Raw genomic sequence first — 21,792 nt, 5'->3', positions numbered from 1 at the left:
TATGTCCATACAACTTACTCTTCTCTTCATATTTGTTTTAAAAAAATTTGTGTTAGAAAATTTTTGCAATGAAAGAGCATGTAACATGGACTATTAACATTTCTATTAAATTCACACAATCTTAAAAGAAGATGAAAATTGTATATTTCCAGCTCCATGAATATAAATCATAACAATCAAACCCAATTTCTTTCGTAATTTTGCCCCCCCAAAATTGTTTTTTTTGTTTTGGCTTAATTATGTAAAGAACATATTTAATATGAACAAATTATCTTTTTAAAAGCATTTACAAAACAAACTATCAATATTTAAGAAAATCACAATATATGCTTTACTAATATCTTTATTGCAAACATTATACCAGTAATAAAACATACCAGTAATAAAACCAGTTCCTTCCACAATTTTCAGTGCTTATAATTTTTAACAAAAATGTAGGGAAAAAAAAATCATATATAAGTGGGTTCATCACAAAACCCAAAACTTGTGATGGTGCCTCATAAATGTTCTTCACAATTTGTTCCATTTACTGTGTTCCAGGGATGTGTTTTGATTCCCTCTTTAAATAAGCAACCCTTTTGTCCTACAGTATTCCAAAGTCACACAATTCCAGGAAAGGGTGCATTTGGCTTTAAAAGTTGCCAGTTTTACATATAAAAAAATACATACTCTGTTAATGACATTGACATCTCTGATTAAAAACCACAAAACAAAATATTCTGTACAGTACATATATTTAAAAGATGTACTGTAAACGATTTACAGGGTCATAAAAAGGGGTTACTGGATTAACATTAACTAAATATAAAGCTAATGGACTTGTAACATAACATAATTTAACTCCTGTGTATGTTATTTGACAGATTTGATACATGCAATATTAATATAAAACCTACATTAATTTTCACATTCAAAAGGAATCTTAAGTTCATACTTTAACATAAGCCAACAATCTATTAATATAAACCAATTAATCTACTTATTCGAAAGCTATTTTAAAAAGGCAAAATAAATTTTAACATAATTAAATTGGCAATAGTTGCACAATCTCTATTATCAATCATACTATTACTACAAACATAGCTACTGAAAGGGCTCATAAGAATAAAGTGTGTAATAATCAACTGATCTCTTTTCCTACCAATAGCTTGTGGGAGATAAAGGTCGAATTGCCTTAATATGAATCATCCCAGGTTGTTTGCCTTTTTATTACTATATGTAAAATAGATAACTTTTTCTTGAGCTCTGATACATCACAATTGAAACACAGCCTCATGAAAAGCGATCTTTTACAAAATATAAATCAGATTGTATCAAATGTAAATTACTTTCAATACATTCTAGAAGTATAGAATAGTCCAACCCAAATCAATTCCTAATATATATACAAATACAACCAGACTATCCTACATTTAAATATGTAGAAATCACATTTTGCTGATAAACCACTGTATCTTTTTACTATTCATTTATTATTTTCATGAGAAAGAGCAATGATAAAATTAAATGTTCCAGAATTTTTCAAAATTCAAATAGCATTTTGCATTTTGTCTGAATTCTATTAAGTATACACATTGAAACAATCTACTGGCACAACAGAATGACAGAACTGTTCAAACCTAACTATTATTTAAACAATGTAGCCAAATTCTTGAGTGTAGTACTTCAGAGTACTGTATACCACACCATATGTTCATAATGCATTTCCAAATCCTTTGATTTTTTTTCTGAAAGCACGTGAACATATGCACACTCCTTTGTTATTACAATAGTCACATCTTTTTAAAAACGTCAATGTGCAAACATAATAATAAAAAAAACCTCACAAGTTTGATTGACGGATTTCAGCAAGCCAGCTTTAAACACAATAGTTAGGTTTAATCCAACATAAATTTAAGAGGAAGCTGTCTTCTTATTGAACATTGATTTTTATTATTATCTTTCTATTCTATTTTTAAATGGCATAATAACGATAATTCAGTAGTCTTGTGCAGTGGGAGTTGTATGAGTAAGATCAAACCCCATGAAGGAATTATAAAAATAGTAAAGGCAGAAATTCTGAAATACAAAATTATGCACTTACTTAACCAGCATTTGGCAGTAAATATTAAACAATAAAGGAAATTGCAGTATTTTTCAAAAACTGTTTTTCATGGTGGTCAGAAATTTTATAGGAGAAATCTGACATACAATCAAATATAAAGTTTATTGAACACATGTTTAAGGCAGACATAAAAATTTATATCTAACAGTATCAAGAAACCTAAAAGACCTCAATATGCGAAGACTAATACTTCTCTCCAGTATCTAAACTTAGTAATAATAGTGTGTGCACTTCAAAAACTATTTATTATTTAATTCAATATATCATACTATCAGATCAGGTCCACTTAATAAATATCAAAGTTATTTGTACTACTATGTTGCATTACATTTATAAATAAAAATTCTTTAAATTAAAATTAGGTAACACAGAAACACTGTACTACAATTAAGATATTTCAGGTGGTTCTTGGTTTATGACCATTCAATTATTATGGTACTGAAAAAATGAGTTTAAGACCATGAGTTTAAGCTCACTGCAACACTCCTGCAATCATGGATTCAGGGGGTCGGCAATCCCTCCCCCCATCTATTTTCCCCCAATCTATTACTTTTTAACCATCCTGCACAATGGCGGGGCTGGGGCTAAAGTAGAGGCCCATTACTTTTTGCAGGCTCAATCAGCTAATACCACCCCCCAGGCCTCTACTTCAGCCCCAGAACTTTCTTATCTTCCCCAAGTTTCATAAGAATGGATGCACTATTGGGAGAATGCAAAAGTCCCATTCTTGCGATGCTTCAGACACCTCATTCTCCAAACCATGCATGTCATTCCTTCTCCAAGCCACATATCCCATTCTAGTGACTCTTCAAAAATCTTCTGGTCTTGCAAGAATGGATGTACTATTTGGAGAAGGAATGGCTGACTAGTGCTGCTTTGCAAGATGGCCAAAAGGGCACAGATCAGGAGGAAATAGGCAGATGGGAAAAGATGTACGGCCCTGCAGTCATTAAGCTCTGCTTGGCCTGGTGGGATAGGTGAGGCTTCTGAGGGTGCAGCACCATTGTGTCATGCTACTGGATCGGGGTGGAGAAGCTGAGGATTCCAGCACCTTTGTACCACACTGCAACTCTCCCCAACTTGCATGCAGCCTGCACCAGGCCCCCTCTTCTCTGTGATACATGAGACTCTCTCTGCTTAACAATCCATAATTCAGGAGTGCTGAGATTACTAAGTGATGTGATCACATGATATATCGCTTTACGACTGCATCACTTAGCAACTGAAATTCTGGTCCCAACTATGATTGTAAGACAAGAAATATCAATATACTAATTTGGGTTACTACAAGGTAAGTTTAAATATTAATTCTTGATATCTTAATTTTTTAATTATTCATGTATACGAGAACCACAATTTCAAAAAAAAAATTAAGTTATCAAGTATAAATATTTAAACTTCTCTTGCAGTAAATTTTTCATGTACAAAAAGCATAAGAGCCAATTTGGTGAAGTGGTTAAAGCATCAGGCTAGAAACTGAAAGACAGTGAGTTCTAGTCCCACTTTAGTCAGAAAACCAACTGGTTATCTTGGGCTAGTCACATTATCTCAGCCCTAGGAAGGAGGCAACAGCTTTCTGAAAAACCTTGTCAAGAAAACTGCAGTCTCCAAGAATTGGACATGATAAATGGGAAAAAGAAAGACAGAAGCAAATTTTATAACTCATTGGGAGCAATTTCCTAATAAGAAGGTATAATTTGTCACATATACATATAAACTACCAGCTTAAGCCAATATTCACTTTTTGGTATTCCAATCATTTTTATTGGTAATAAAAGCAGTAGAGGAATATAAATAGGATGAATTAATAAAAAAGTACTAAGTTATAACACTGAGGATATTAATATAGCGGGGAAGCCCTCACCAGCTCTTGTGTTACAGAAAACTTTATTACAAAAATGTAATTCTGCCAGTATATTTTATAAATTAAACTTAAGTATTCTGGTCCCATATGTAAAATTTATTTGCACAAATCTTTATAAAAAGCAGGGAATTTCAAAATTGCAAGTATAGCTTGTAACATATCATTAATGATTGAATTCAGGATTAATTTCACTATCAGATCATGTTTGTAGTTAGTATGCTGACTAAATCCATTCAATATTACATATCTAGAAAGGAGCAATTTATCCACATAGAACAAGCAATAGCCTGTAAGACTGGAGAGAGCAAGAGTGAGAAAGAGACAGAAAGAGAAAGTGTATTAAAGGACAGAAATTGGTAAATATGGTAAACATGTGCATTACTATAACTAATAATGCATTTTAAATATTCAAAGTTTTTGAGAAAAGTACTCCAGAATCAATATTACAAGAATGCGAGTCTCTATTTTCAGATTTGTGAACAGAAAAACTGTCATTGTAACAGTCCTCATATAAACAGGTATCTGTAATAATGTAAATACAAAATGCTTCATGTCATACAATCTACTATAACTAATAGATCAATAATTCATATTTGAATATTTATTTAGAAATTCCTACAAATGTGGACAGCATTTTTTCACTGTCAACTTTTCAATGCAAGCAGTCAAACTTAATAAAAATATGTTGAGCTAAGCAGATATATCTTGATGTTCAAGAGTATTTTTAAATGTGTAGAACTGGAACAAACTAATCATCAACGTGGTAATGAACTGGTAAAACTTCAAATTAATGTCATGTTATACTATGGAACCATCTTTGCTTTGTGCTGGTATCATCACAGGAATAGCTCCCATTCTACTTAGATTAGGTGCAGCTACCTTTGGTGGATCAAAGTACTGGTTCTGAGAGGGAGTACGTTCAAAGTCTTCACTCGGCACTTTATTGTACTGAGTTTTGGTAAAACCATCCATATTAGATGGAGACATTGAGCCCAAAGATGATCGATTACTCCCTATATAGCTACGGGCTGTTGAGGCACGACTCTTTGGAGGAGGAACATCCTCTCTGAAAATGAAGCATATTTAAGAATTTACTTAATAATCTTTAGAAACACTAAAAACCCATCAATACTTTTTATTTAATGAAGAGTACTAACACTACCATAATAGCAGAATATTCATTTTCTCTATCACAGTGTTTCTAAAACTTGTCAACTTTAGGATAAATGAACTTTAATTTCCATAATCCCACAGGCACTGATTTATTAATTTTTTAGAATATTTTTGTCAAATAAATCTATATAACATAAACTATTTTTATTCTCATTCATTCTAAGCTACATTCCTTGAACCTAAATAAATGTATGGTAAATAAATAAATGCATGGCGATTTAAGATGCATTTTATTTACTATTAATGAATTAATGTTTAATTTATATGCTGCTCATCAGCCTGAGATAACGACTCTGGGCGGCATCCTTTAAGACAATTAGTGTCTCCCAAATTGCTGTTTCACTATCAAAAGAAAAAAAAAATTCAAGGGCAGGGAATAAAGGAAATGAAGAAAAAAGAAAAATATAATTTCTTGAAGAATGAAAAGAATTGATGCGCTAATATATATCATATTATGTTATATTTTAGTATTTAAAATGCTAAAATTTATATACAAAAATTGTACATTGATCATTTCCTTTTCTTGCTATATTACGAATAACAATTTACGACTTTTGTTATTTTAGCTAACAAAACGACTTTGAAGAACTGCTTTTCAATGCTAGGGCAAATATCAGTATCTATTCAGTATTCTATTGGCTTATGAAGCCAAGTATGCTTATTAGGTTTTCTGACTGATACCGTTTCACCAAAGCAAATAAAATCATCAATTGACTATTGCATCTAAATCTTAATCAGGTTTAATTTTTCATACATTTTAATATTTATTTTGTCATTTATAAAACAAAATCTCGCTAGGCCCATTCCAATATTTTCCCACTTTGCGTTATAAACTTGTGAATTTTGTGTAATCACAACAATAACCAAATCATATGAAACCATTTTTCAAGCAAAAGGTTATCCAGACACTTTCACTGTTATTTGGCTGCTATTTTTGCAGCTAAAATCAGGTAAATCAATACTTCTAGAAGTTTTAACATTTTTAGAAATAAAATTTTCAAATATTCAGTTAATCAAAATGCATCACCTGATATCATGATGTACTTCTTTTTCATATTTTGTGTCTCTTCGTTTCTTATAGCAACAGAAAATGATAAAAGCCATTAAGCTGAGTGCCAGAAGAGTTCCTATAACTGCTCCAGCAATAGTACCAGCTCTATCTATAGCTAAAATACAAAAAAAAAAAGAAAACAAAAACTTATGTCAGATAGCAGAAATTAATTTTGCAGTTTAATACAACTATTTACCTAATGTCTATTTTTATTACTTCACTTGCCTGTTGACTAATACTTACGGGGTACAATAGACAGTATGACAGAACATTCATCTCTGCCGACTTTATTGTAAGCCAAACATGTGTAAGTACCAGAATAAGTCTGAGAGGCATTTTTCACAAATAAGTCACCTGTATTTTCATCTGTAAATATTTAAGGTATTTGTTAGAATTTTTGCATCAATTTATAGAATAAAAAACAATAAATATGTTATTTCATGTAATGTCACTTTATTACTTAAATATAGCATATTTTATTGATCTAAATCTACAACTGAGTATTAGAATTATTTTGGAAACGAGAGTAAATAGAAGCTCTTCTCCTAATGCCTGTGCATATAAGCACTTCTACAGATGAACACTTTTTCTGTGATCAGACTAGTTGCAAATCATATACGTTTTAAGGGAAAGATAGATTTTTCTGATGAAGAAACTGTTACCATCTTACAAAATTATTAGTAATGTGTGAATTCTTCAAATAAGACAATTCATAATACATGAGAAGTTGGTTCAATGCACTACTTTGAGATTGTTAGAGCAACCATGTCTTTTGCAAGGCTACTCCTCCCTGCTGAAACCTGCTTAGCATTCTGAGGTAAGTCTAGATTGGATAAGTACTATCACTTACCGAGAAGACTTCATGAAATAATTACCTCAAGAGTCTTAGAGAATTATCTCCATTTAAGATTAAATATACAGTTGCAAGAAAAAGTATGTGAACCCCTTGGGATTACGTGGAGTTTTGCATGAATTGGTCATAAAATGTACTCTGAACTTCATCTAAGTCACAACAATAGAAAAACACAGTCTGCTTAAAATAATACGACACAAATATTAGATGTTGCCATGGTTTAATTGAACATAACATGTAAACATTCAGAGTGCAGGGAAGAAAAAGTATGTGAGCCCCTAGCCTAATGACTTCTCCAAGAGCTAATTGGAGCCAGGAGTGAGCCAACCTTGACTCCAATCAGTGTGATGATATTGGATGTGTTGCTGACAGCTGTCCTGCCCTTTAAAAAAACACACCTGTTTTGGGTTTACTGGTTTCAAGAAGCACTGTCTGATGTGAACCATGCCTTGCAGAAAAGAGCTCTCAGAAGACCTACGATCAAGAATTGTTGACTTGCATGAAGCTGGAAAGGGTTACAAAAGTATCTCCAAAAGCCTTGATGTTCATGTGTCCACGGTAAGACAGACTGTCTACAAATGGAGGAAGTTTAGCACTGTTGCTACTCTCCCTAGGCATGGTCGTCCTGTAAAAATGACTGCAAGAGCACAGCGCAGAATGCTTCATGAGGTAAAGAAGAATCCTAGAGTGTCAGCTAAAGACCTACAGAAATCTCTGGCACATTTTTGTTGACACATCTACAATAAGGAAAACATTAAACAAGAATGGAGTACATGGGAGGACACCACAGAGGAAGCCATTGTTGTCCCAAAAAATTATTGCAGCACATTTGAAGTTTGCAAAAGAGCACCTGGATGTTCCACAGCACTACTGGCAAAATATACTGTGGACAGATGAAACCAAAATTGAGTTGTTTGGGAAGAACACACAACACTATGTGTGGAGAAAAAAAGACACAGCACATCAACATCAAAACCTCATCCACACTGTAAAACATGGCGGAGGGAGCATCATGGTTTGGGGCTGCTTTGCTGCCTCAGGCCTGGATGGATTGTTGTCACTGATGGGAAAATCAATTCCAGAGTTTATCAAGACATTTTGCAGGAAAACGTATGACCATCTGCCCACCAACTGAAGCTCCGCAGAGGATGGGTGATGCAACAGGACAATGACCCAAAGCATACAAGTAATTCAACAAAAAAATGGCTTCAACAGCACAGAATACGCCTTCTGGAGTGGCCCAGTCAGAGTCCTGACCTCAACCCGATTGAAATGCTGTGGCATGACCTTAAGAGAGCGATTCACACCAGACATCCCAAGAATATTGCTACATTGAAACAGTTTTGTGAAGAGGAGTGGTCCAAAATTACTCCAGATCATTGTGCAGGTCTGATCTGCAACTATAGGAAATGTTTGGTTGAGGTTATTGCTGCCAAAGGAGGGTCAACCAGTTATTAAGTCCAAAGGTTCACATACTTTTTCCTCCCTGCACTGTGAATGTTTACATGTTATGTTCAATTAAACCATGGCAACAACTAATGTTTGTGTCGTATTATTTTAAGCAGACTGTGTTTTTCTATTGTTGTGACTTAGATGAAGTTCAGAGCACATTTTATGACCAATTCATGCAAAACTCCACGTAATCCCAAAGGGTTCACATACTTTTTCTTGCAACTGTATATATAAAGATTGTGGAAATTCACTGACTGTAAGAGCTGAAAAACCGGTGGTTTTGGATGGCTTCAAAACTAGTTCAGGAATTCCTTAGTATTTCTTAGAACTTTTCTGTACTTACTCTCATTAGGGAATAGCCTAATTGGTATAAACACTGTGTGCACAATTATTAGGCAAGTGATTATTTTGACCATATCATCATTTTTATGCATATTTTCCCCCTCCAAGCTGTATAAACTGGAATGCTTAGTGGATATAAGCATATTAGGTGATGTGTATTTGTGTAATGAGGGAGAGTGTGGCCTACGGAGATCAATATCCTATATTAAGGTGTGCATAATTATTAGGAAGCTTCTTTTCTTCATGCAAAATGGGCTAAAAATAGATTTAAATGGCTGAAAAGTCAAAAATTGTAAAATCTTTCAGAGGGATGCAGCACTCTTGAAATTGCTAAGATATTGGGGCATGATCACAAAACCGTCAAACGTTTTGTCCCAAATAGTCAAAAGGGTCACAAGAAACATGTTGAGGAAAAAAGATGCACCTCAACTGCCAAAAATTTGACAATCAAACATGAAGCTACCAGGAACCCATTAACCTCCAGTGCTATCATATTTCAGAACTGCAACCTACCTGGAGTGCCCAAAAGTACAAGGTGTTCAGTGCTCAAAGACATGGCCAAGGTAAGGAAGGCTGAAATCCGACCACCACTGAATGAAACACAAACATTGAAACGGCAAGACTGAGCCAAGAAATATCTGAAGACAGATTTTCCAAAGTTTTTATGGACTGATGAGATGAGTGTGACTCTTGATGGACCAGATGGATGGGCCAATGGCTGGATCAGTAACGGGCACAGAGCTCAACTTCGACTCAGATGCCAGCAAGGTGGAGGTGGGGTACTGGTATCGGTTGGTATTATGAAAGATGAACTAGTTGGACCTTTTCAGGTTGAAGATGGACTAAAAATAACTCCTAAACCTACTGCCAGTTTTTAGAAGACACTTTCTTCAAGCAGTGGTACAGGAAAAAATCTGCAACTTTTAAGAGGACCATGAATGTTATGCATGACAATGCTCCATCACATGCATTGAAGTACTCCACTGCGTGGCTAGCCAGTAAAGGCCTTCAAGGTGAAAGAATAATTACATGCCCCCCTTCCTCAACTGATCTAAACCCTATTGAGAACTTGTGAGCCCTTCTTAAATGGGAGATTTATGGTGAAGGAAAACAGTACACCTCTCTGAATTGTGTCTGGGAGGCTGTGGTTGCTGATGCACAAAAAGTTGATCGTCAACAGATCAAGGACTGACGGACTCCATGAATGGAAGGCTTATGTCTGTTACTGAAAAGAAGGGTGGCTATATTGGTCACTGATTTTATTTTGTTTGAATTGTCAAAAATGTTTATTTGTAAAATTTGAGTTGTTTATTATTCTCTCTTTAACAGAGAGAAATAAATGAGATGGGAAAATTTTCATTTTTCATTTAGTTACGTAATTCTGCACACTAATAATTGCCCAATAATTGTGCACATATAGATATTCTCCTAAGAAAGCCATAACCTCACTTTTACTTTCTTAAATATTCAGGTTTGAGGTTTATTAACATTTTGGATTGACCGAGAGCACTGTAGTTGTTCAATAATAAAATTAATCCTTCAAAATACAGCTTGCCTAATAATTGTGCACACAGTGCATATTTAGGATAGTAATATTGTATGTGCAGTTTGCCCATGCTCCCCTTCTACTACCAAATGTTTTATTCATACATCTTAATTTTTAATTAAGCGCTTGCCATTTAGGAACAAAACAAATATTCCATCCTGAACCTTTCTACATTAATCCTTCTAAAAGAATATAGGCAACAGTAAACCGTAGAGAAAAATGCCGTAGCTCTGTTCCCTTCAGCTAAATTTTAGTCTATTTTCCCTTTTCAACTAGTTTTAAGAACTTAAAAATCTGATGATATACCACCTGAGAAATATTTTGGATAATTACATGGTAAATAAAATACCTTATAACATAAATTTTTTTAAAAAAATTCTTATATCTAAAAGTTATATCTAAAATTAATTTAGCATTTGAAGACAGTAAAACAATAGCCCTGTTTATGAAAAATATATTAATATCATGAAAGCATACTTGGTAATGCTGTTGCTGGAAGTTCTTGTGAACCAGTAATTTTTTCCCAGGAGTAAACTATGATGGGAGAGCCTTCTTGGGATTTACATTTCAGAGTAAGATCACTTCCAATCTCCTGTGATCCCTCAATGTGGCATTTAGTCTTCATGGGTTTTTCTAACAAATAAAGAATCTAATATAAGTTTTAATTGTGATAAAATGAATTGGCATTTGCTTGTATACCTAGAAGTATTTTGTATACCCAAGAGATTTTAGCAGGCTGTTAAACAGTAGCAATTTACCCTAGCAACAGTATGAAACCAAATCCAAAACTATATCACATATTTGCTGATATTTGCTATATCCTTTTCTGAGTTCACAATAATCCTGTAAGTGCCTCTTTAGCTCAAGCATGTATCTTCCTGGACTGTTATGCTAATCTGTGAGTCAAGGAAGTTTCAAACTTTAGGAGATAACAACCTATAATCTTGCTGAAATACCTGTTTCACTTCAAATCGTTAACAGCTAACCAATCCAAGCTACAACTATTCTACAAGCTTTGATCTGCAATATCACAGTAGATTACCGTATTTTTCAGAGTATAAAATGCACCGTAGTATAAGACGCACCTACCTTTTTTGGTGAGAAAAAGAAGAAAATGAAATCTGCCCTTGCGCAATTTTGCTTTGTTGCAGGAAACAGCAAACAGCTTGCTTTACTTTCATTTTTGTTTTCAGCATAGCTTGATTAGCACAAGGGGGAAAAAAATCTGCTCCAGCAATTTACCTCTTTGCAAATCAGCTGAGAGTCGGGAGGCCGATCCAATCAACTTGTGCTAATTAGGTTGTACTGAAGCTGAAAGGAGCTGTTTTCTCTTGCTGTTTGCTTGCAAGGAGGTAACTGCTGCGAGGCAGAAGCCAAAGGGTGGGGGTCAGTGTAGTGGGGCTACATTCGGTGTATAAGACGCACCTAAATTTTCACCTCATTTTAGGGGGGGAAATGGTGTGTCTTATACTCCGAAAAATATGGTATATGTGTTATATAATTTCTAATTATATGAATTATCATGATGATAGTATGTCAGAACTATGTGAGTATTGGCTTAGGTTAAATGAATTCAAGATTTAAACTCCCTTAGCCATGGAAGCCAACTGGCTGCCTTTGGATCAGTTATGCTCTGGTCAATGGTTCTCAACCTTTTCTTCACCATGGATCCCCTTTAAATACCTTGTAGAAAGTTAGCACTAACCCTTCTCCTAGAAGAGTGAAATATTTTAGGAAATATTAAAAAGGTCAGAATATTATATTTCCCTGGATGATAAAAGAAGAAACATATTTTAAAGATAGAGAGCAGCTCCCTGCCCCCAGCAGATATTTGGTGCCCATTAAGAAAGACTGGACTTCCGGTTTGGCTTCCGTCGTCGCTAGACAGTCTTTCGGGACCGCCACCCCTGCCGCCCGTAAAGAGCCGCCTTTACAGCTGAGAGGCGGCTCAAAAAACTCCGTTTCTTTAAGGAAATGTGAGGAGAGCCGGCGAGAACAGGTAGAGCCCTCTGCGAAGTCCCCAGAATTTTTTTTTACTCTTGGGGAGGAAGCAGGATGAGGCTCCCTATCCAGCTCGCCGCTACTCCGGGCTTCGGGGGAACTCTGCGCTTTGCAGAGCTAGACGATGTGACCAACCTAATCAGCGAAAACTAACAGATTGCTTGTATAAGCAGGATGAAATCTGGATTTGGGACTCTAAATTGCAAGTATTTGTAACAACCCTATGATTGATTTTAATGAAGAAAGAGTGAAAGGGGGAAAAAAAGTTTAAAATGGTGGCTGGCTGAGGCTTGAGAAGAAAGCTGAAAGAGAAAGTCTTTCCGTTTGAATGGTTTAATATGCTACAAAGTATTTGAAGCAATAGCGCTAGCTACAAGAGAAGAGAAAATTTTTTGTTTCATGCTTCTTCCTTCTTAGAGACTTGATATTGATATTGTGTGGAGAGAAGACTTTTTCTTTAAAAAGAGTCTGTTTGTGTGGCAGAATGGCGTTAAAACTGACAAAGCCAGACAACCAAGATGTGGGGGGGGGCTCCCCCATTTATAAATCACAAGAGCAATTTTTGAGCTCGCAGATGCAGAAGAATGGTTTTAAAGATTTAAAGGAATTTGTTGTGGAGGAGTTGGCAAGACATGATGAGATTATGAACCAGAATCTTGAAAAATTTAGACAGGAAATTAAAGAGTTGGTTCAATAAAAGTATGATAACCTGAAGCGCTATATTGTAACAGCTTTGAAAAGCTTTTCAGAAGTAATTCTAAAGATGGATAAAGATATCAATTTAGAAATAGAGTCTAAAATGAAGGAAGCTGATTATAAGATTTATAATCTGGATAATAAAATACAAAGAATTGAAAATGATTTGACAATAATTTAAGAAAATAGCTCAGAAGTAGAGTCTAAAATGAAGGAAGCTGATCACAAGACTTACAATGTAGATAATATAAAGCAAAGGATTAATTTGATTAACTTCCCTGAGATGAACTTCTGTCAGTTGATGTTACCAATGATGAACGAAGTATTGACAGTTAAAAATGGCGCCGCTGTCAGTTGCTCGCCTCAGCAACTGTCAGTTTAACGAAGATTCCTCGAACCAACGTTTCCGAACTGATTTGATTGCTTTATATTAATAATAAACACTCAAGTGTATAACGAAAGAAAAACACAACTTTCAAAGACTAAGTATGCCTTGCGTAGACAGGGACTTTAAAGAGTCTCTCAATTTACTTAAAAGTAAGTAAATTCTTTCATTAGGAGTCTGAAATCCAATATCAGAAAAAACTCCTTCGCCGCTAGCAAATAAATAAACTTCAAAGGTGTTGGCAGTTATTCACTAGCTCTAACACCGCGGCTTAAATAAACAAGGCAGCTTCCAAGTGTTACATTGTAACTTAATTAACATGTAACTTCCACATGAGCCTGAAAGATACTTTAGTAACTAACTCGCCGCTGAAAATAGGAGAGGGCTGCAGTGGTGTTGGCGGTTATTCACCAGCTCTAACACCTCGGCGAAAATAAGCAAACAGCGTCCGAACCTCAGCGGATCGCTGCTGACTGATCGGCAAGGCGGCTAGCAGCCCCTTAGCGCCGCAATTTGAACTAAGAAAAATTCCACTTCAGTATAGACGGCGAAATAAGCAAACAGCGTCCGAACCTCAGCGGATCGCTGCTGATTGATCGGCAAAGCGGCTAGCAGCCCCTTAACGCCGCAATTTAAATAGCGATCTTTTTTAAGGCAATTGTAATGCTGTCAAGTCAGATTCCATTAACGCAGCCCTCTAATAAATTATAATAATAATGAATTTAGACAGATTATCTGTAGAACAAAAGCACTCTAGACCTGTTAAGTCGACTGAGTGAAAAAGACTGAGCATGCGCAGAAGGAGGGGGCGGAACCATACTGCAGAGGGAGATAAATATTTGACAAGCACTCAGTAAGACAAATCGAATGAGTGAAGATCCCAGAACTGAGGAATGTCGGCGCAACGATGCATGAAAATGAAGTTACAATGATGCAATTCAGATCCATGGAATTTGTGATCAGAATGAGGGGAATACAGGAAAATAACAGAGAAGACTTGAGAAAGATGTCTGCTGAAGTTCTGGCTGTGATTTTAAACATTAGTTTTGAAGAGGTATTCTGTAAGATTGATAAGGTCTACAGAGTAAATTCTTGGGTGGCAAAGCAAAGGCAATTGCCTAAGAGATGTGGTGATTTATTTTACTGATAAAGGAATAAGAAATGATATTGTGCAAAAGTCTTTTAACTCCACTCTAGAAGTGAATGGAATAAAGATCCAGATATATAAAGAGCTGCCGTCCAAGATGTTAAAAGACAGAAAGGACTTTGGATTTTTGGTGACTGAGCTAAAGAAACAAAACATCCCATTTAGGTGGGATGCTCCAGTTGGTATAATATTGAGACATCAAGGAGAAAGATATCAATTAAACACTGTTGAAAAAGCAGAAGAATTTTACTACAAGGTTTTTAAAATGGGCCCAACGTCTCTACGCATGTCATCAGTGTCAGGAATACAGGAGGGTGACAAAGAAAAGCAAAATGAACAAGAGATTGCAGCTCAGGGTAAGCAGATGGAGATGGAGGTAATGGAAAAACAACAAGTTACAGAGGGCTTTATGGATGAGCCGCTTTTGGATTCACCCTCAGAGGTTACAGTTGGATCACCTATAAATATAAGAGAGGCGGCTTTGGATCTCGATTTGATGTCTTATCAAGTTAAAGCCCAGCATGTAATTCAACCAGTTAACATACAAGTCTTAGAAAAGCAACCATGGTGGAGATCTAAGCCACAAGAAGTTAAGAAAAGAAGAAGCAGGTTCTACAAAACTCAAAAATTTTAAACTAATTTTTTTTTAACCAACAGACTAATGCCAGTTATTTAAGAGATGATTTAATATAATAAGCGGGATTTATAGAAGGCAGATACATGAAAACATAACGGAGGCAAATTACAGACTTATACTATTTTGAGAAGAATAACAGATCTTTGCAGTGCTGGTGTCTTTGGGATGTGGAAGACGGCCTGTGATTGAGCGGACTGGAACTTTCTATTATGGACTCTATGAAAGATGGACTACGCATATGTTGAGCTATAAGGCAAGAGAACTATGGAATAGGGGCATGCAGATGATCTGGTTGTTACCCTAACGTGGTTATTGGAATTACTAATCTACACAAAAGACATCACAGAAGATACCATATGGAATATAAATATAAAGTCACTCGGGGGGGGGGGTTTATATACAGAAATACTTATTAATGACGGGAGCAGATGAATTGAAGATACTAAATACACTGTTGGAAGCAGGATTTGATGTTACCCTAACATGGTCGATGGAATTAACAATCTAGTTGAAAGACATTACAGAAGATACTATATGGAATACAAATTTAAAGTCATTTGAGGGTTTTATTTATATATGGAAATATCTTTTAGTGATACGGGCAGACGAATAAACATATTAAATATATTATGTATGGTAGACCTGTAGGAAAGTGGGTGAAACAAAATTGATATGGTACAAGGTGATAGGTTAGGTTACTGATTGCTTAGTTTAGGAAAAGGGATGCTATGTTTAGATATTAATATACTTAAAAGATTTGAATTAAGAGATATACGTATGGGGGTGAAGGAAATGGGTAGATTATGAGTAGAATAAATGCCAAATTAGGATCTATTATATAGTTTTATAGCTGAATGCTGTTTTGTTTTGAAATGTATAGTATACGGGGGACATAATAATAATGTTAGAAAGAAATGTTTAGCACATAGGGGGTGGTGTAAAAGGGTGGTAAAGTATTATATAATGTGATATTAATTTGGATTTCATCCTGGAGAAGCCATGGGGGGAGGGGAGGGGGAGGGGGGTTGGGGGGGGGAAATCTGTATTTGAAAAACTTTTTCAATAAAAAAAAAGAAAAAAAAAAGAAAGACTGGGCCAGCCTATCTACAAGACAAAAGACTTCCAGCTCCAGGGTGATGGGATTAAGACATGTCTCTCCAGGACATAATAGGATTAAACTATTTGGCAGCAGAGTTCACTGCATGGCACAATCACTAGGGACATTACATCACTGCAAGCTTCAACCAAGCCTGGGACTCAAGACAACCTCCAAAGTTAGCTCTGACCCCCTACAACAGCCAACAGAATACATGTTCTTCCACAGGAACAGGAACTTCAAGTGCAAAGCCTAAGAGAGGGTATAAATATTCCTCTCTCAACTCGTGTTCAATTGCACCAGGACCATGTGCTTGATGGTTCTGCTTCATTAAAAACTATCTATCTAATCAGCCTCCATGTTTCCAGTGTCTTTCTCCCCACTTGGAACTGAACCAGATGGATATTTCTTCCAACAACCTATTGTGACCACAGTCCATGGGCACGGACCACCAAGACTTAACTGAAGATTTAAAGTAGACTCCACCAAGCCTTCAAAGACCCCTGTGACATCATAGCCTTCCAGGGGTCCGCGGACCACAAGTTGAGAACCACCATTTTAGGTTATTCTACCCCAACCAAGCTTTTCTAGGATAAAATTAAGGAGTCTACTTTTATGTCAATTTGAACTCTTAGTGTAAATGCATGAAATAATAAATATATTAGAATAATGAATTACAATCTTAATAAGTGGAAGACCAACAAATTGAAACATATTAATCCCTCAATATCTCTTTTTAGTTCTATGTACTGGTTCTCTTCTGTGAGTTTATTTTTTATTGCCTCAACCTAGTGCTTTTATTCTGAAACATGTATGTTCTCAAACAAACTACTTAGCTACAAAACCTCGACTTTCAAGAGATGTCACAAAACCTGTAGGGGAAGAATTGGAAATTAAAAATAGTTTCATCTTAGTAGATCCAACTATATTTCTACTAAAAACAAAAAGCAGAAATTTCAAGCAACATAATTCATAACAGCCCTGCTTGCTAGGAAAGGCTGGGGTATGCAGAGAATGCAGAGAATTTTACTAGAAAGTCAAATATTGTAGAATGAACATTATGATAGATGCCCTTTCACAATCATAAATTTATATTATGTAACAACAAAAGTATAATTCACATATCATTTGTATTACATATGTATCATCGTGCCTCATTTTTCCTAGTTTTAATTTCCCAAGGTCATGTGAATATAATTCAAAAGATTTAAACCTAAAAAGGTAACATACTGAAATTTATGAAAATAATTTAAAAAAAAAAACAAAGCTACTAATTTTAAAAGAAATCTAGCCAAACTATTGCTCAGTATCCAACAGTGCATTATATTTTTTACATTACGCTGTACTTCCTATGTATTAAATATTCATATTTACCACCTCATACAGAGCTATACAAAAAAGGCAAACCATAAATACCTTACCAAGTACTATCAAATGGACTCTATGAGTTTTAATACTAGGAAGTTTCCTCACTTTACATTGGTATGTGCCAGTATCTTCTGGTTTTAAATTTAAGATATCAATGCTTGCATTTCCAGATGTTGGATTTTGTTTAGCAAACTGTACTCGTCCCATCATAGCATATTTATCATAAAGTTTGCCTTCATTATATATGATAACCTGAATGGGGGAAAAATAAAAGATTCATTAAGCTACAGTGGTATTTAAAAGTTTGTGAATTCTTTTGCATTTCATATATTTCTGCATAAATATGGCCTAAAACATGATCTGTTCTCCACACAAATGTTAAAATTAGATGAAGAGTGCCCTGTCAAAAATATACTTCTTAATTAATTATTGAAGAAAATGGTCCAAAGCTACATATTTCTGTGTAGCAAAAGTATGTGTATATCTAGGATTGTCAATTCATTTAAAGGAGAAATGTCAAGTGTTTTAATCATTAAAAAAATAATCAGCAGTGAGTATGTGAGGTCCTGAATAATTTAAAGAACAAAGTAATTCTGGATATTCACTATCAAAGTCTGATCTGCACAACAGGGTGGCGTCTCCACAAGGCTTGCATCATGCTTGGTATCCAACTGAGCGCAAATCCAAGCGATTTTATCTGCTAGATGCCCGGAATTCTTCCATATGGTCCTACAGGCTGATCTTGGGGCCACCCTTTCCAATATGAATCCGGGTAACTCTAAACAGCACCTCTGTTTAGGAGTGGATGCAATAAGAACAGAAAAGTATTGATGCTTCACCACTTACTACCACAAGGTAAACCTTAACAGTGGCCTTAACTTGTGCTTAGCCAAGTTTATTCTTTGTTTTCTTCCAATGGCACTCTAGGGTCTTTTGAACCTTTTCAATTTATTATATTTTTGACTCATTTATTTAATTGGGCTTTCTTTACCTACTTTTAGGACTTGTGTGGCAAACGGAACACATTTTAAGTCACTGTATGACTTAGCTATAAATAATCTGTTCAAAATACTTCTCCAAAGTGCCCTAGAGAAGGATACAGTATTCCCATTAATAACTTAACTTACAATGCACACAGCCTAAATTCAAAATGAGTATTATATCTACACAATGATTTCTACTTACTGGTTCTTCCCCTTGTGGTGGCAAAATACTCCATTCAACTTCATCAGCGCTTGTATCTGCTGTAGCGAGAGTAAATGTGCACAGCAGTGTAACTTTATCTCCTTGAGCTTTTGTAACCATGGTCTGTTCTGTCGATGTTATTGTTACACCTTCAATTAGATCTAGGAAAAGTATTATGAAATCAAGTACATTAGATTCAAAATCTTAGAAGTTAAAGACAACATCTTAAAAATTCATGTATAATTGAAACATTTTTATATCAAGTATTTGGTTCTTCAGTTAACTAGAGGAATCAATTGACTTTATAATCCACATTTGCACATTATGCTCAAAAGGACTACGTATTTTTATAAAAAAGATTATTACGAGCGAGCGGGGGAAGGAGAGGGGGTTTAGGATGGATCATTTCCAGCACCACAATTTTCAAACTCTCAAAGCCACTCAGTCTTTCTTGGGTTGAACCAAAGCCTATTATGCCACATTCACATGACCAGACAAGATGTCTATGACATCACTGAAATGGTCAGGGCTATAGATATAAAGCTGACTATAATCAGCACACTGATGATACTTCATTCCAAATTTTCAGATGACCTTACCCAGCACCTCACATGGATGTTAAACAGGAAGCAAGAATCCAGAGTGTGGAACCCCACAAAGATGAGGGCATAGGCTGGACCTCCTCTCAACATTGACTGAAACCAGCCACAGAGAAATGAAGAGAACGGCCTGTTTTCAGCCTCCAGCAGCACTCTGCCAGCCAAAAACGGGCTGTGTGGGGGCCTCAGGAGGCCTCCGCGCAGCCCATTTTTGGCCGACAGAGTGCTGCTGGAGGGCAAAAATGAGGTGTGGGGGACACATGTGGCCCCCATGCACCGTTTTGGCTGGTAAAGTGCTGCAGGAGGTTCTTCAGGCAGAAAACAGGGCAGAGGGGGCCACATGCAGCTCCCCCATCCCCATTTTGGCCAGCAGGGTGATGCAGGAGGTGTCTGTCCTATCTCCCACCCCTGGCCCACGGAAGGGAACTACAATGCTGATCCCACCCTCGAAGAATTCCATTTTGACATTTTTTTGACATTTTTGATCTAAAAATCTACAATTGATATAATTTATAGTACTTCAAAAAATTGTTGCAAAACTATTTTTAAACATATAAAAATATAAATGACTGTTTTTAGCTATAAATTTTGATTTAATTCTATCCAAAGATAAAAATAAGTTTAGTTTTCATTACAGGTGAGAATACTGATAAGACTTCAATGTTAAAAAAAGAAACACTAATACTGATGTTACAAGAAATGTTAACAACTAATACAAGAAATAAGAAATCTAATCTTCCTTTCCAACAATATTATTCCCATTTCTATCTTTGTATCTCAGAAATGTATCTGAGATTATTAAACAGAAGTGCTATTGTTAGTGTAATATAAATATTAACATTAAAACCTAAGTACCATGTTTCCCTGAAAATAAGGGGGTGGGCATGGCAAGCATAGGAGACGGTGAGCGTATTTAGGCCAACAGTGTCCAGCAGCAGCCACAGTTCACAGAGGTGACCTGTGGCCTGTCGGCCGCCGGCCTCTCCAGCAGCCAAATCAGAGGAGGAGGTGTGGGAGTCAGGGTCAGCATCAAGGCAACCTGAGAGCTCCAAGGGGGAAGAGGGAATGGAGCTGACACACACACAGAGAGAGAGGCAGAGGCAGAGCCTGGGCCTGGGCCATCCGTCAGCCCTCAGATGGAGAGTCAACAGCCCCCAGGTCTGGAGGTGGTTGTTGAAGAAGAGGAGGAACAGCTGGGTCCAGTGCCTGATATGTGGCTGCGCAGAAGGCAGAGGAGAGCAGTGGAAAGCCATGGGCCGATCCTGGGGAAAGAAGAGCCACCACTGTTAGCAAGGCCCCACCTTAGCTCTGAGAATAAAAGGCAGGGAGCGGAGATGAATAGATGTGGCAGACAACTATTCATCTTCCAGAGAGACGGACTTGTTAGCCTGTGAGAGAAACCTCTTGCTGGGGTTGTCATCACTCCTAATAAAGGAATCTTTTGAGTTCACTTCAAAGGTGTTCTCATGTTTGGGGAGCTGGGTCAGAACATGACTTTATTACCTGTCCAAGCAGCAGACAGAGCCAGAGGCGGGAGAGGTATCACATGAGTCGCGGGAAAGCCGAGAGTTGGTGGGCTGAAGCAGTGGATGGACGCAGGAGGCTCATCTTTGCGCAGCGGTGGCAGAGGCACAGTGGATAAGGCAGGCAATCCAGACGTGCTGTGTGGGCTATGGGAAAGTCAAGAGTCTGTGAGCTGGAATGGGCGGCCAGCCGCAGAAGGCTCATCTTTGCTTCTTTAGGCTTGCCTGTGGCCCGCAATGTGTCAGATCGCCTGCCTTCCACCCTGCGCCTCTGCTGCCGGTGGCGCCATGCGAAGATGAGCCTCTCACTTTGGCCTGACTCTCGGTTTTCCCGTGGCACACATGCTCCCTACCTCCCACCCCCGTGCCTCTGCCTCCATCTGTTGCTTGGACAGGGAATCAACTTACCAGTGATGTACTGACTGTGCAGTCCCAGAGCGCATCGATAAAGGGACTGGCAGGCTGCAGCTGCTGCCTGATACTGTCAGTCTGTGCATGCCCACCTGCGTGCATCACCCTGAAATCATGTTTCCCTGAAATTGGGAGCCCCAAAAAATATAAGACTGGGTCTTATTTTCAGGAAAACATGGTATATACCTTAACCCTGTATATATCTATATATAAAATGCTATTAAATAATGTAACTATTTTATCATCAAAATATTGTAACAATAATTTGGATAATCAGGTCTCATTTAAACTGACTACTTGGGGTAAAATTAATAATATAGGTTATAGGGTACGTGATCTATCTCAATTTTTTTTTTTTT

The 21,792-nt window shown here is 36.6% G+C and overlaps 1 protein-coding gene across 4 annotated transcripts in view; it reads right to left on the bottom strand.

Moving 5' to 3' along the window:
* Positions 1–21,792, bottom strand: part of CXADR (CXADR cell adhesion molecule) — a 61,099-nt gene that overhangs the window by 31,684 nt on the left and 7,623 nt on the right. For 3 of the 4 annotated variants that reach the window (XM_034424073.3, XM_034423953.3, XM_034423725.3), the window contains exons 2-7: positions 18,901–19,061; positions 17,769–17,967; positions 10,863–11,018; positions 6,436–6,558; positions 6,169–6,307; positions 4,848–5,034 (exon numbers count right to left, since the gene is read on the bottom strand). In XM_034424073.3, coding sequence (XP_034279964.2) covers positions 4,848–5,034; positions 6,169–6,307; positions 6,436–6,558; positions 10,863–11,018; positions 17,769–17,967; positions 18,901–19,061 — 965 coding nt within the window. Of the gene's footprint in view, positions 1–327; positions 5,035–6,168; positions 6,308–6,435; positions 6,559–10,862; positions 11,019–17,768; positions 17,968–18,900; positions 19,062–21,792 lie in introns of those variants that run through there. The other variant, XM_034423871.3, reaches the window with a different exon arrangement.

This window comes from Pantherophis guttatus, chromosome 5 (genome assembly GCF_059756535.1).
Source record: "Pantherophis guttatus breed Tessera chromosome 5, ASM5975653v1, whole genome shotgun sequence".
Lineage (NCBI taxonomy): Eukaryota > Metazoa > Chordata > Lepidosauria > Squamata > Colubridae > Pantherophis > Pantherophis guttatus.
Note: the sequence above shows the minus strand (reverse complement) of the source record. Positions and strands in the feature narration are given on the sequence as shown.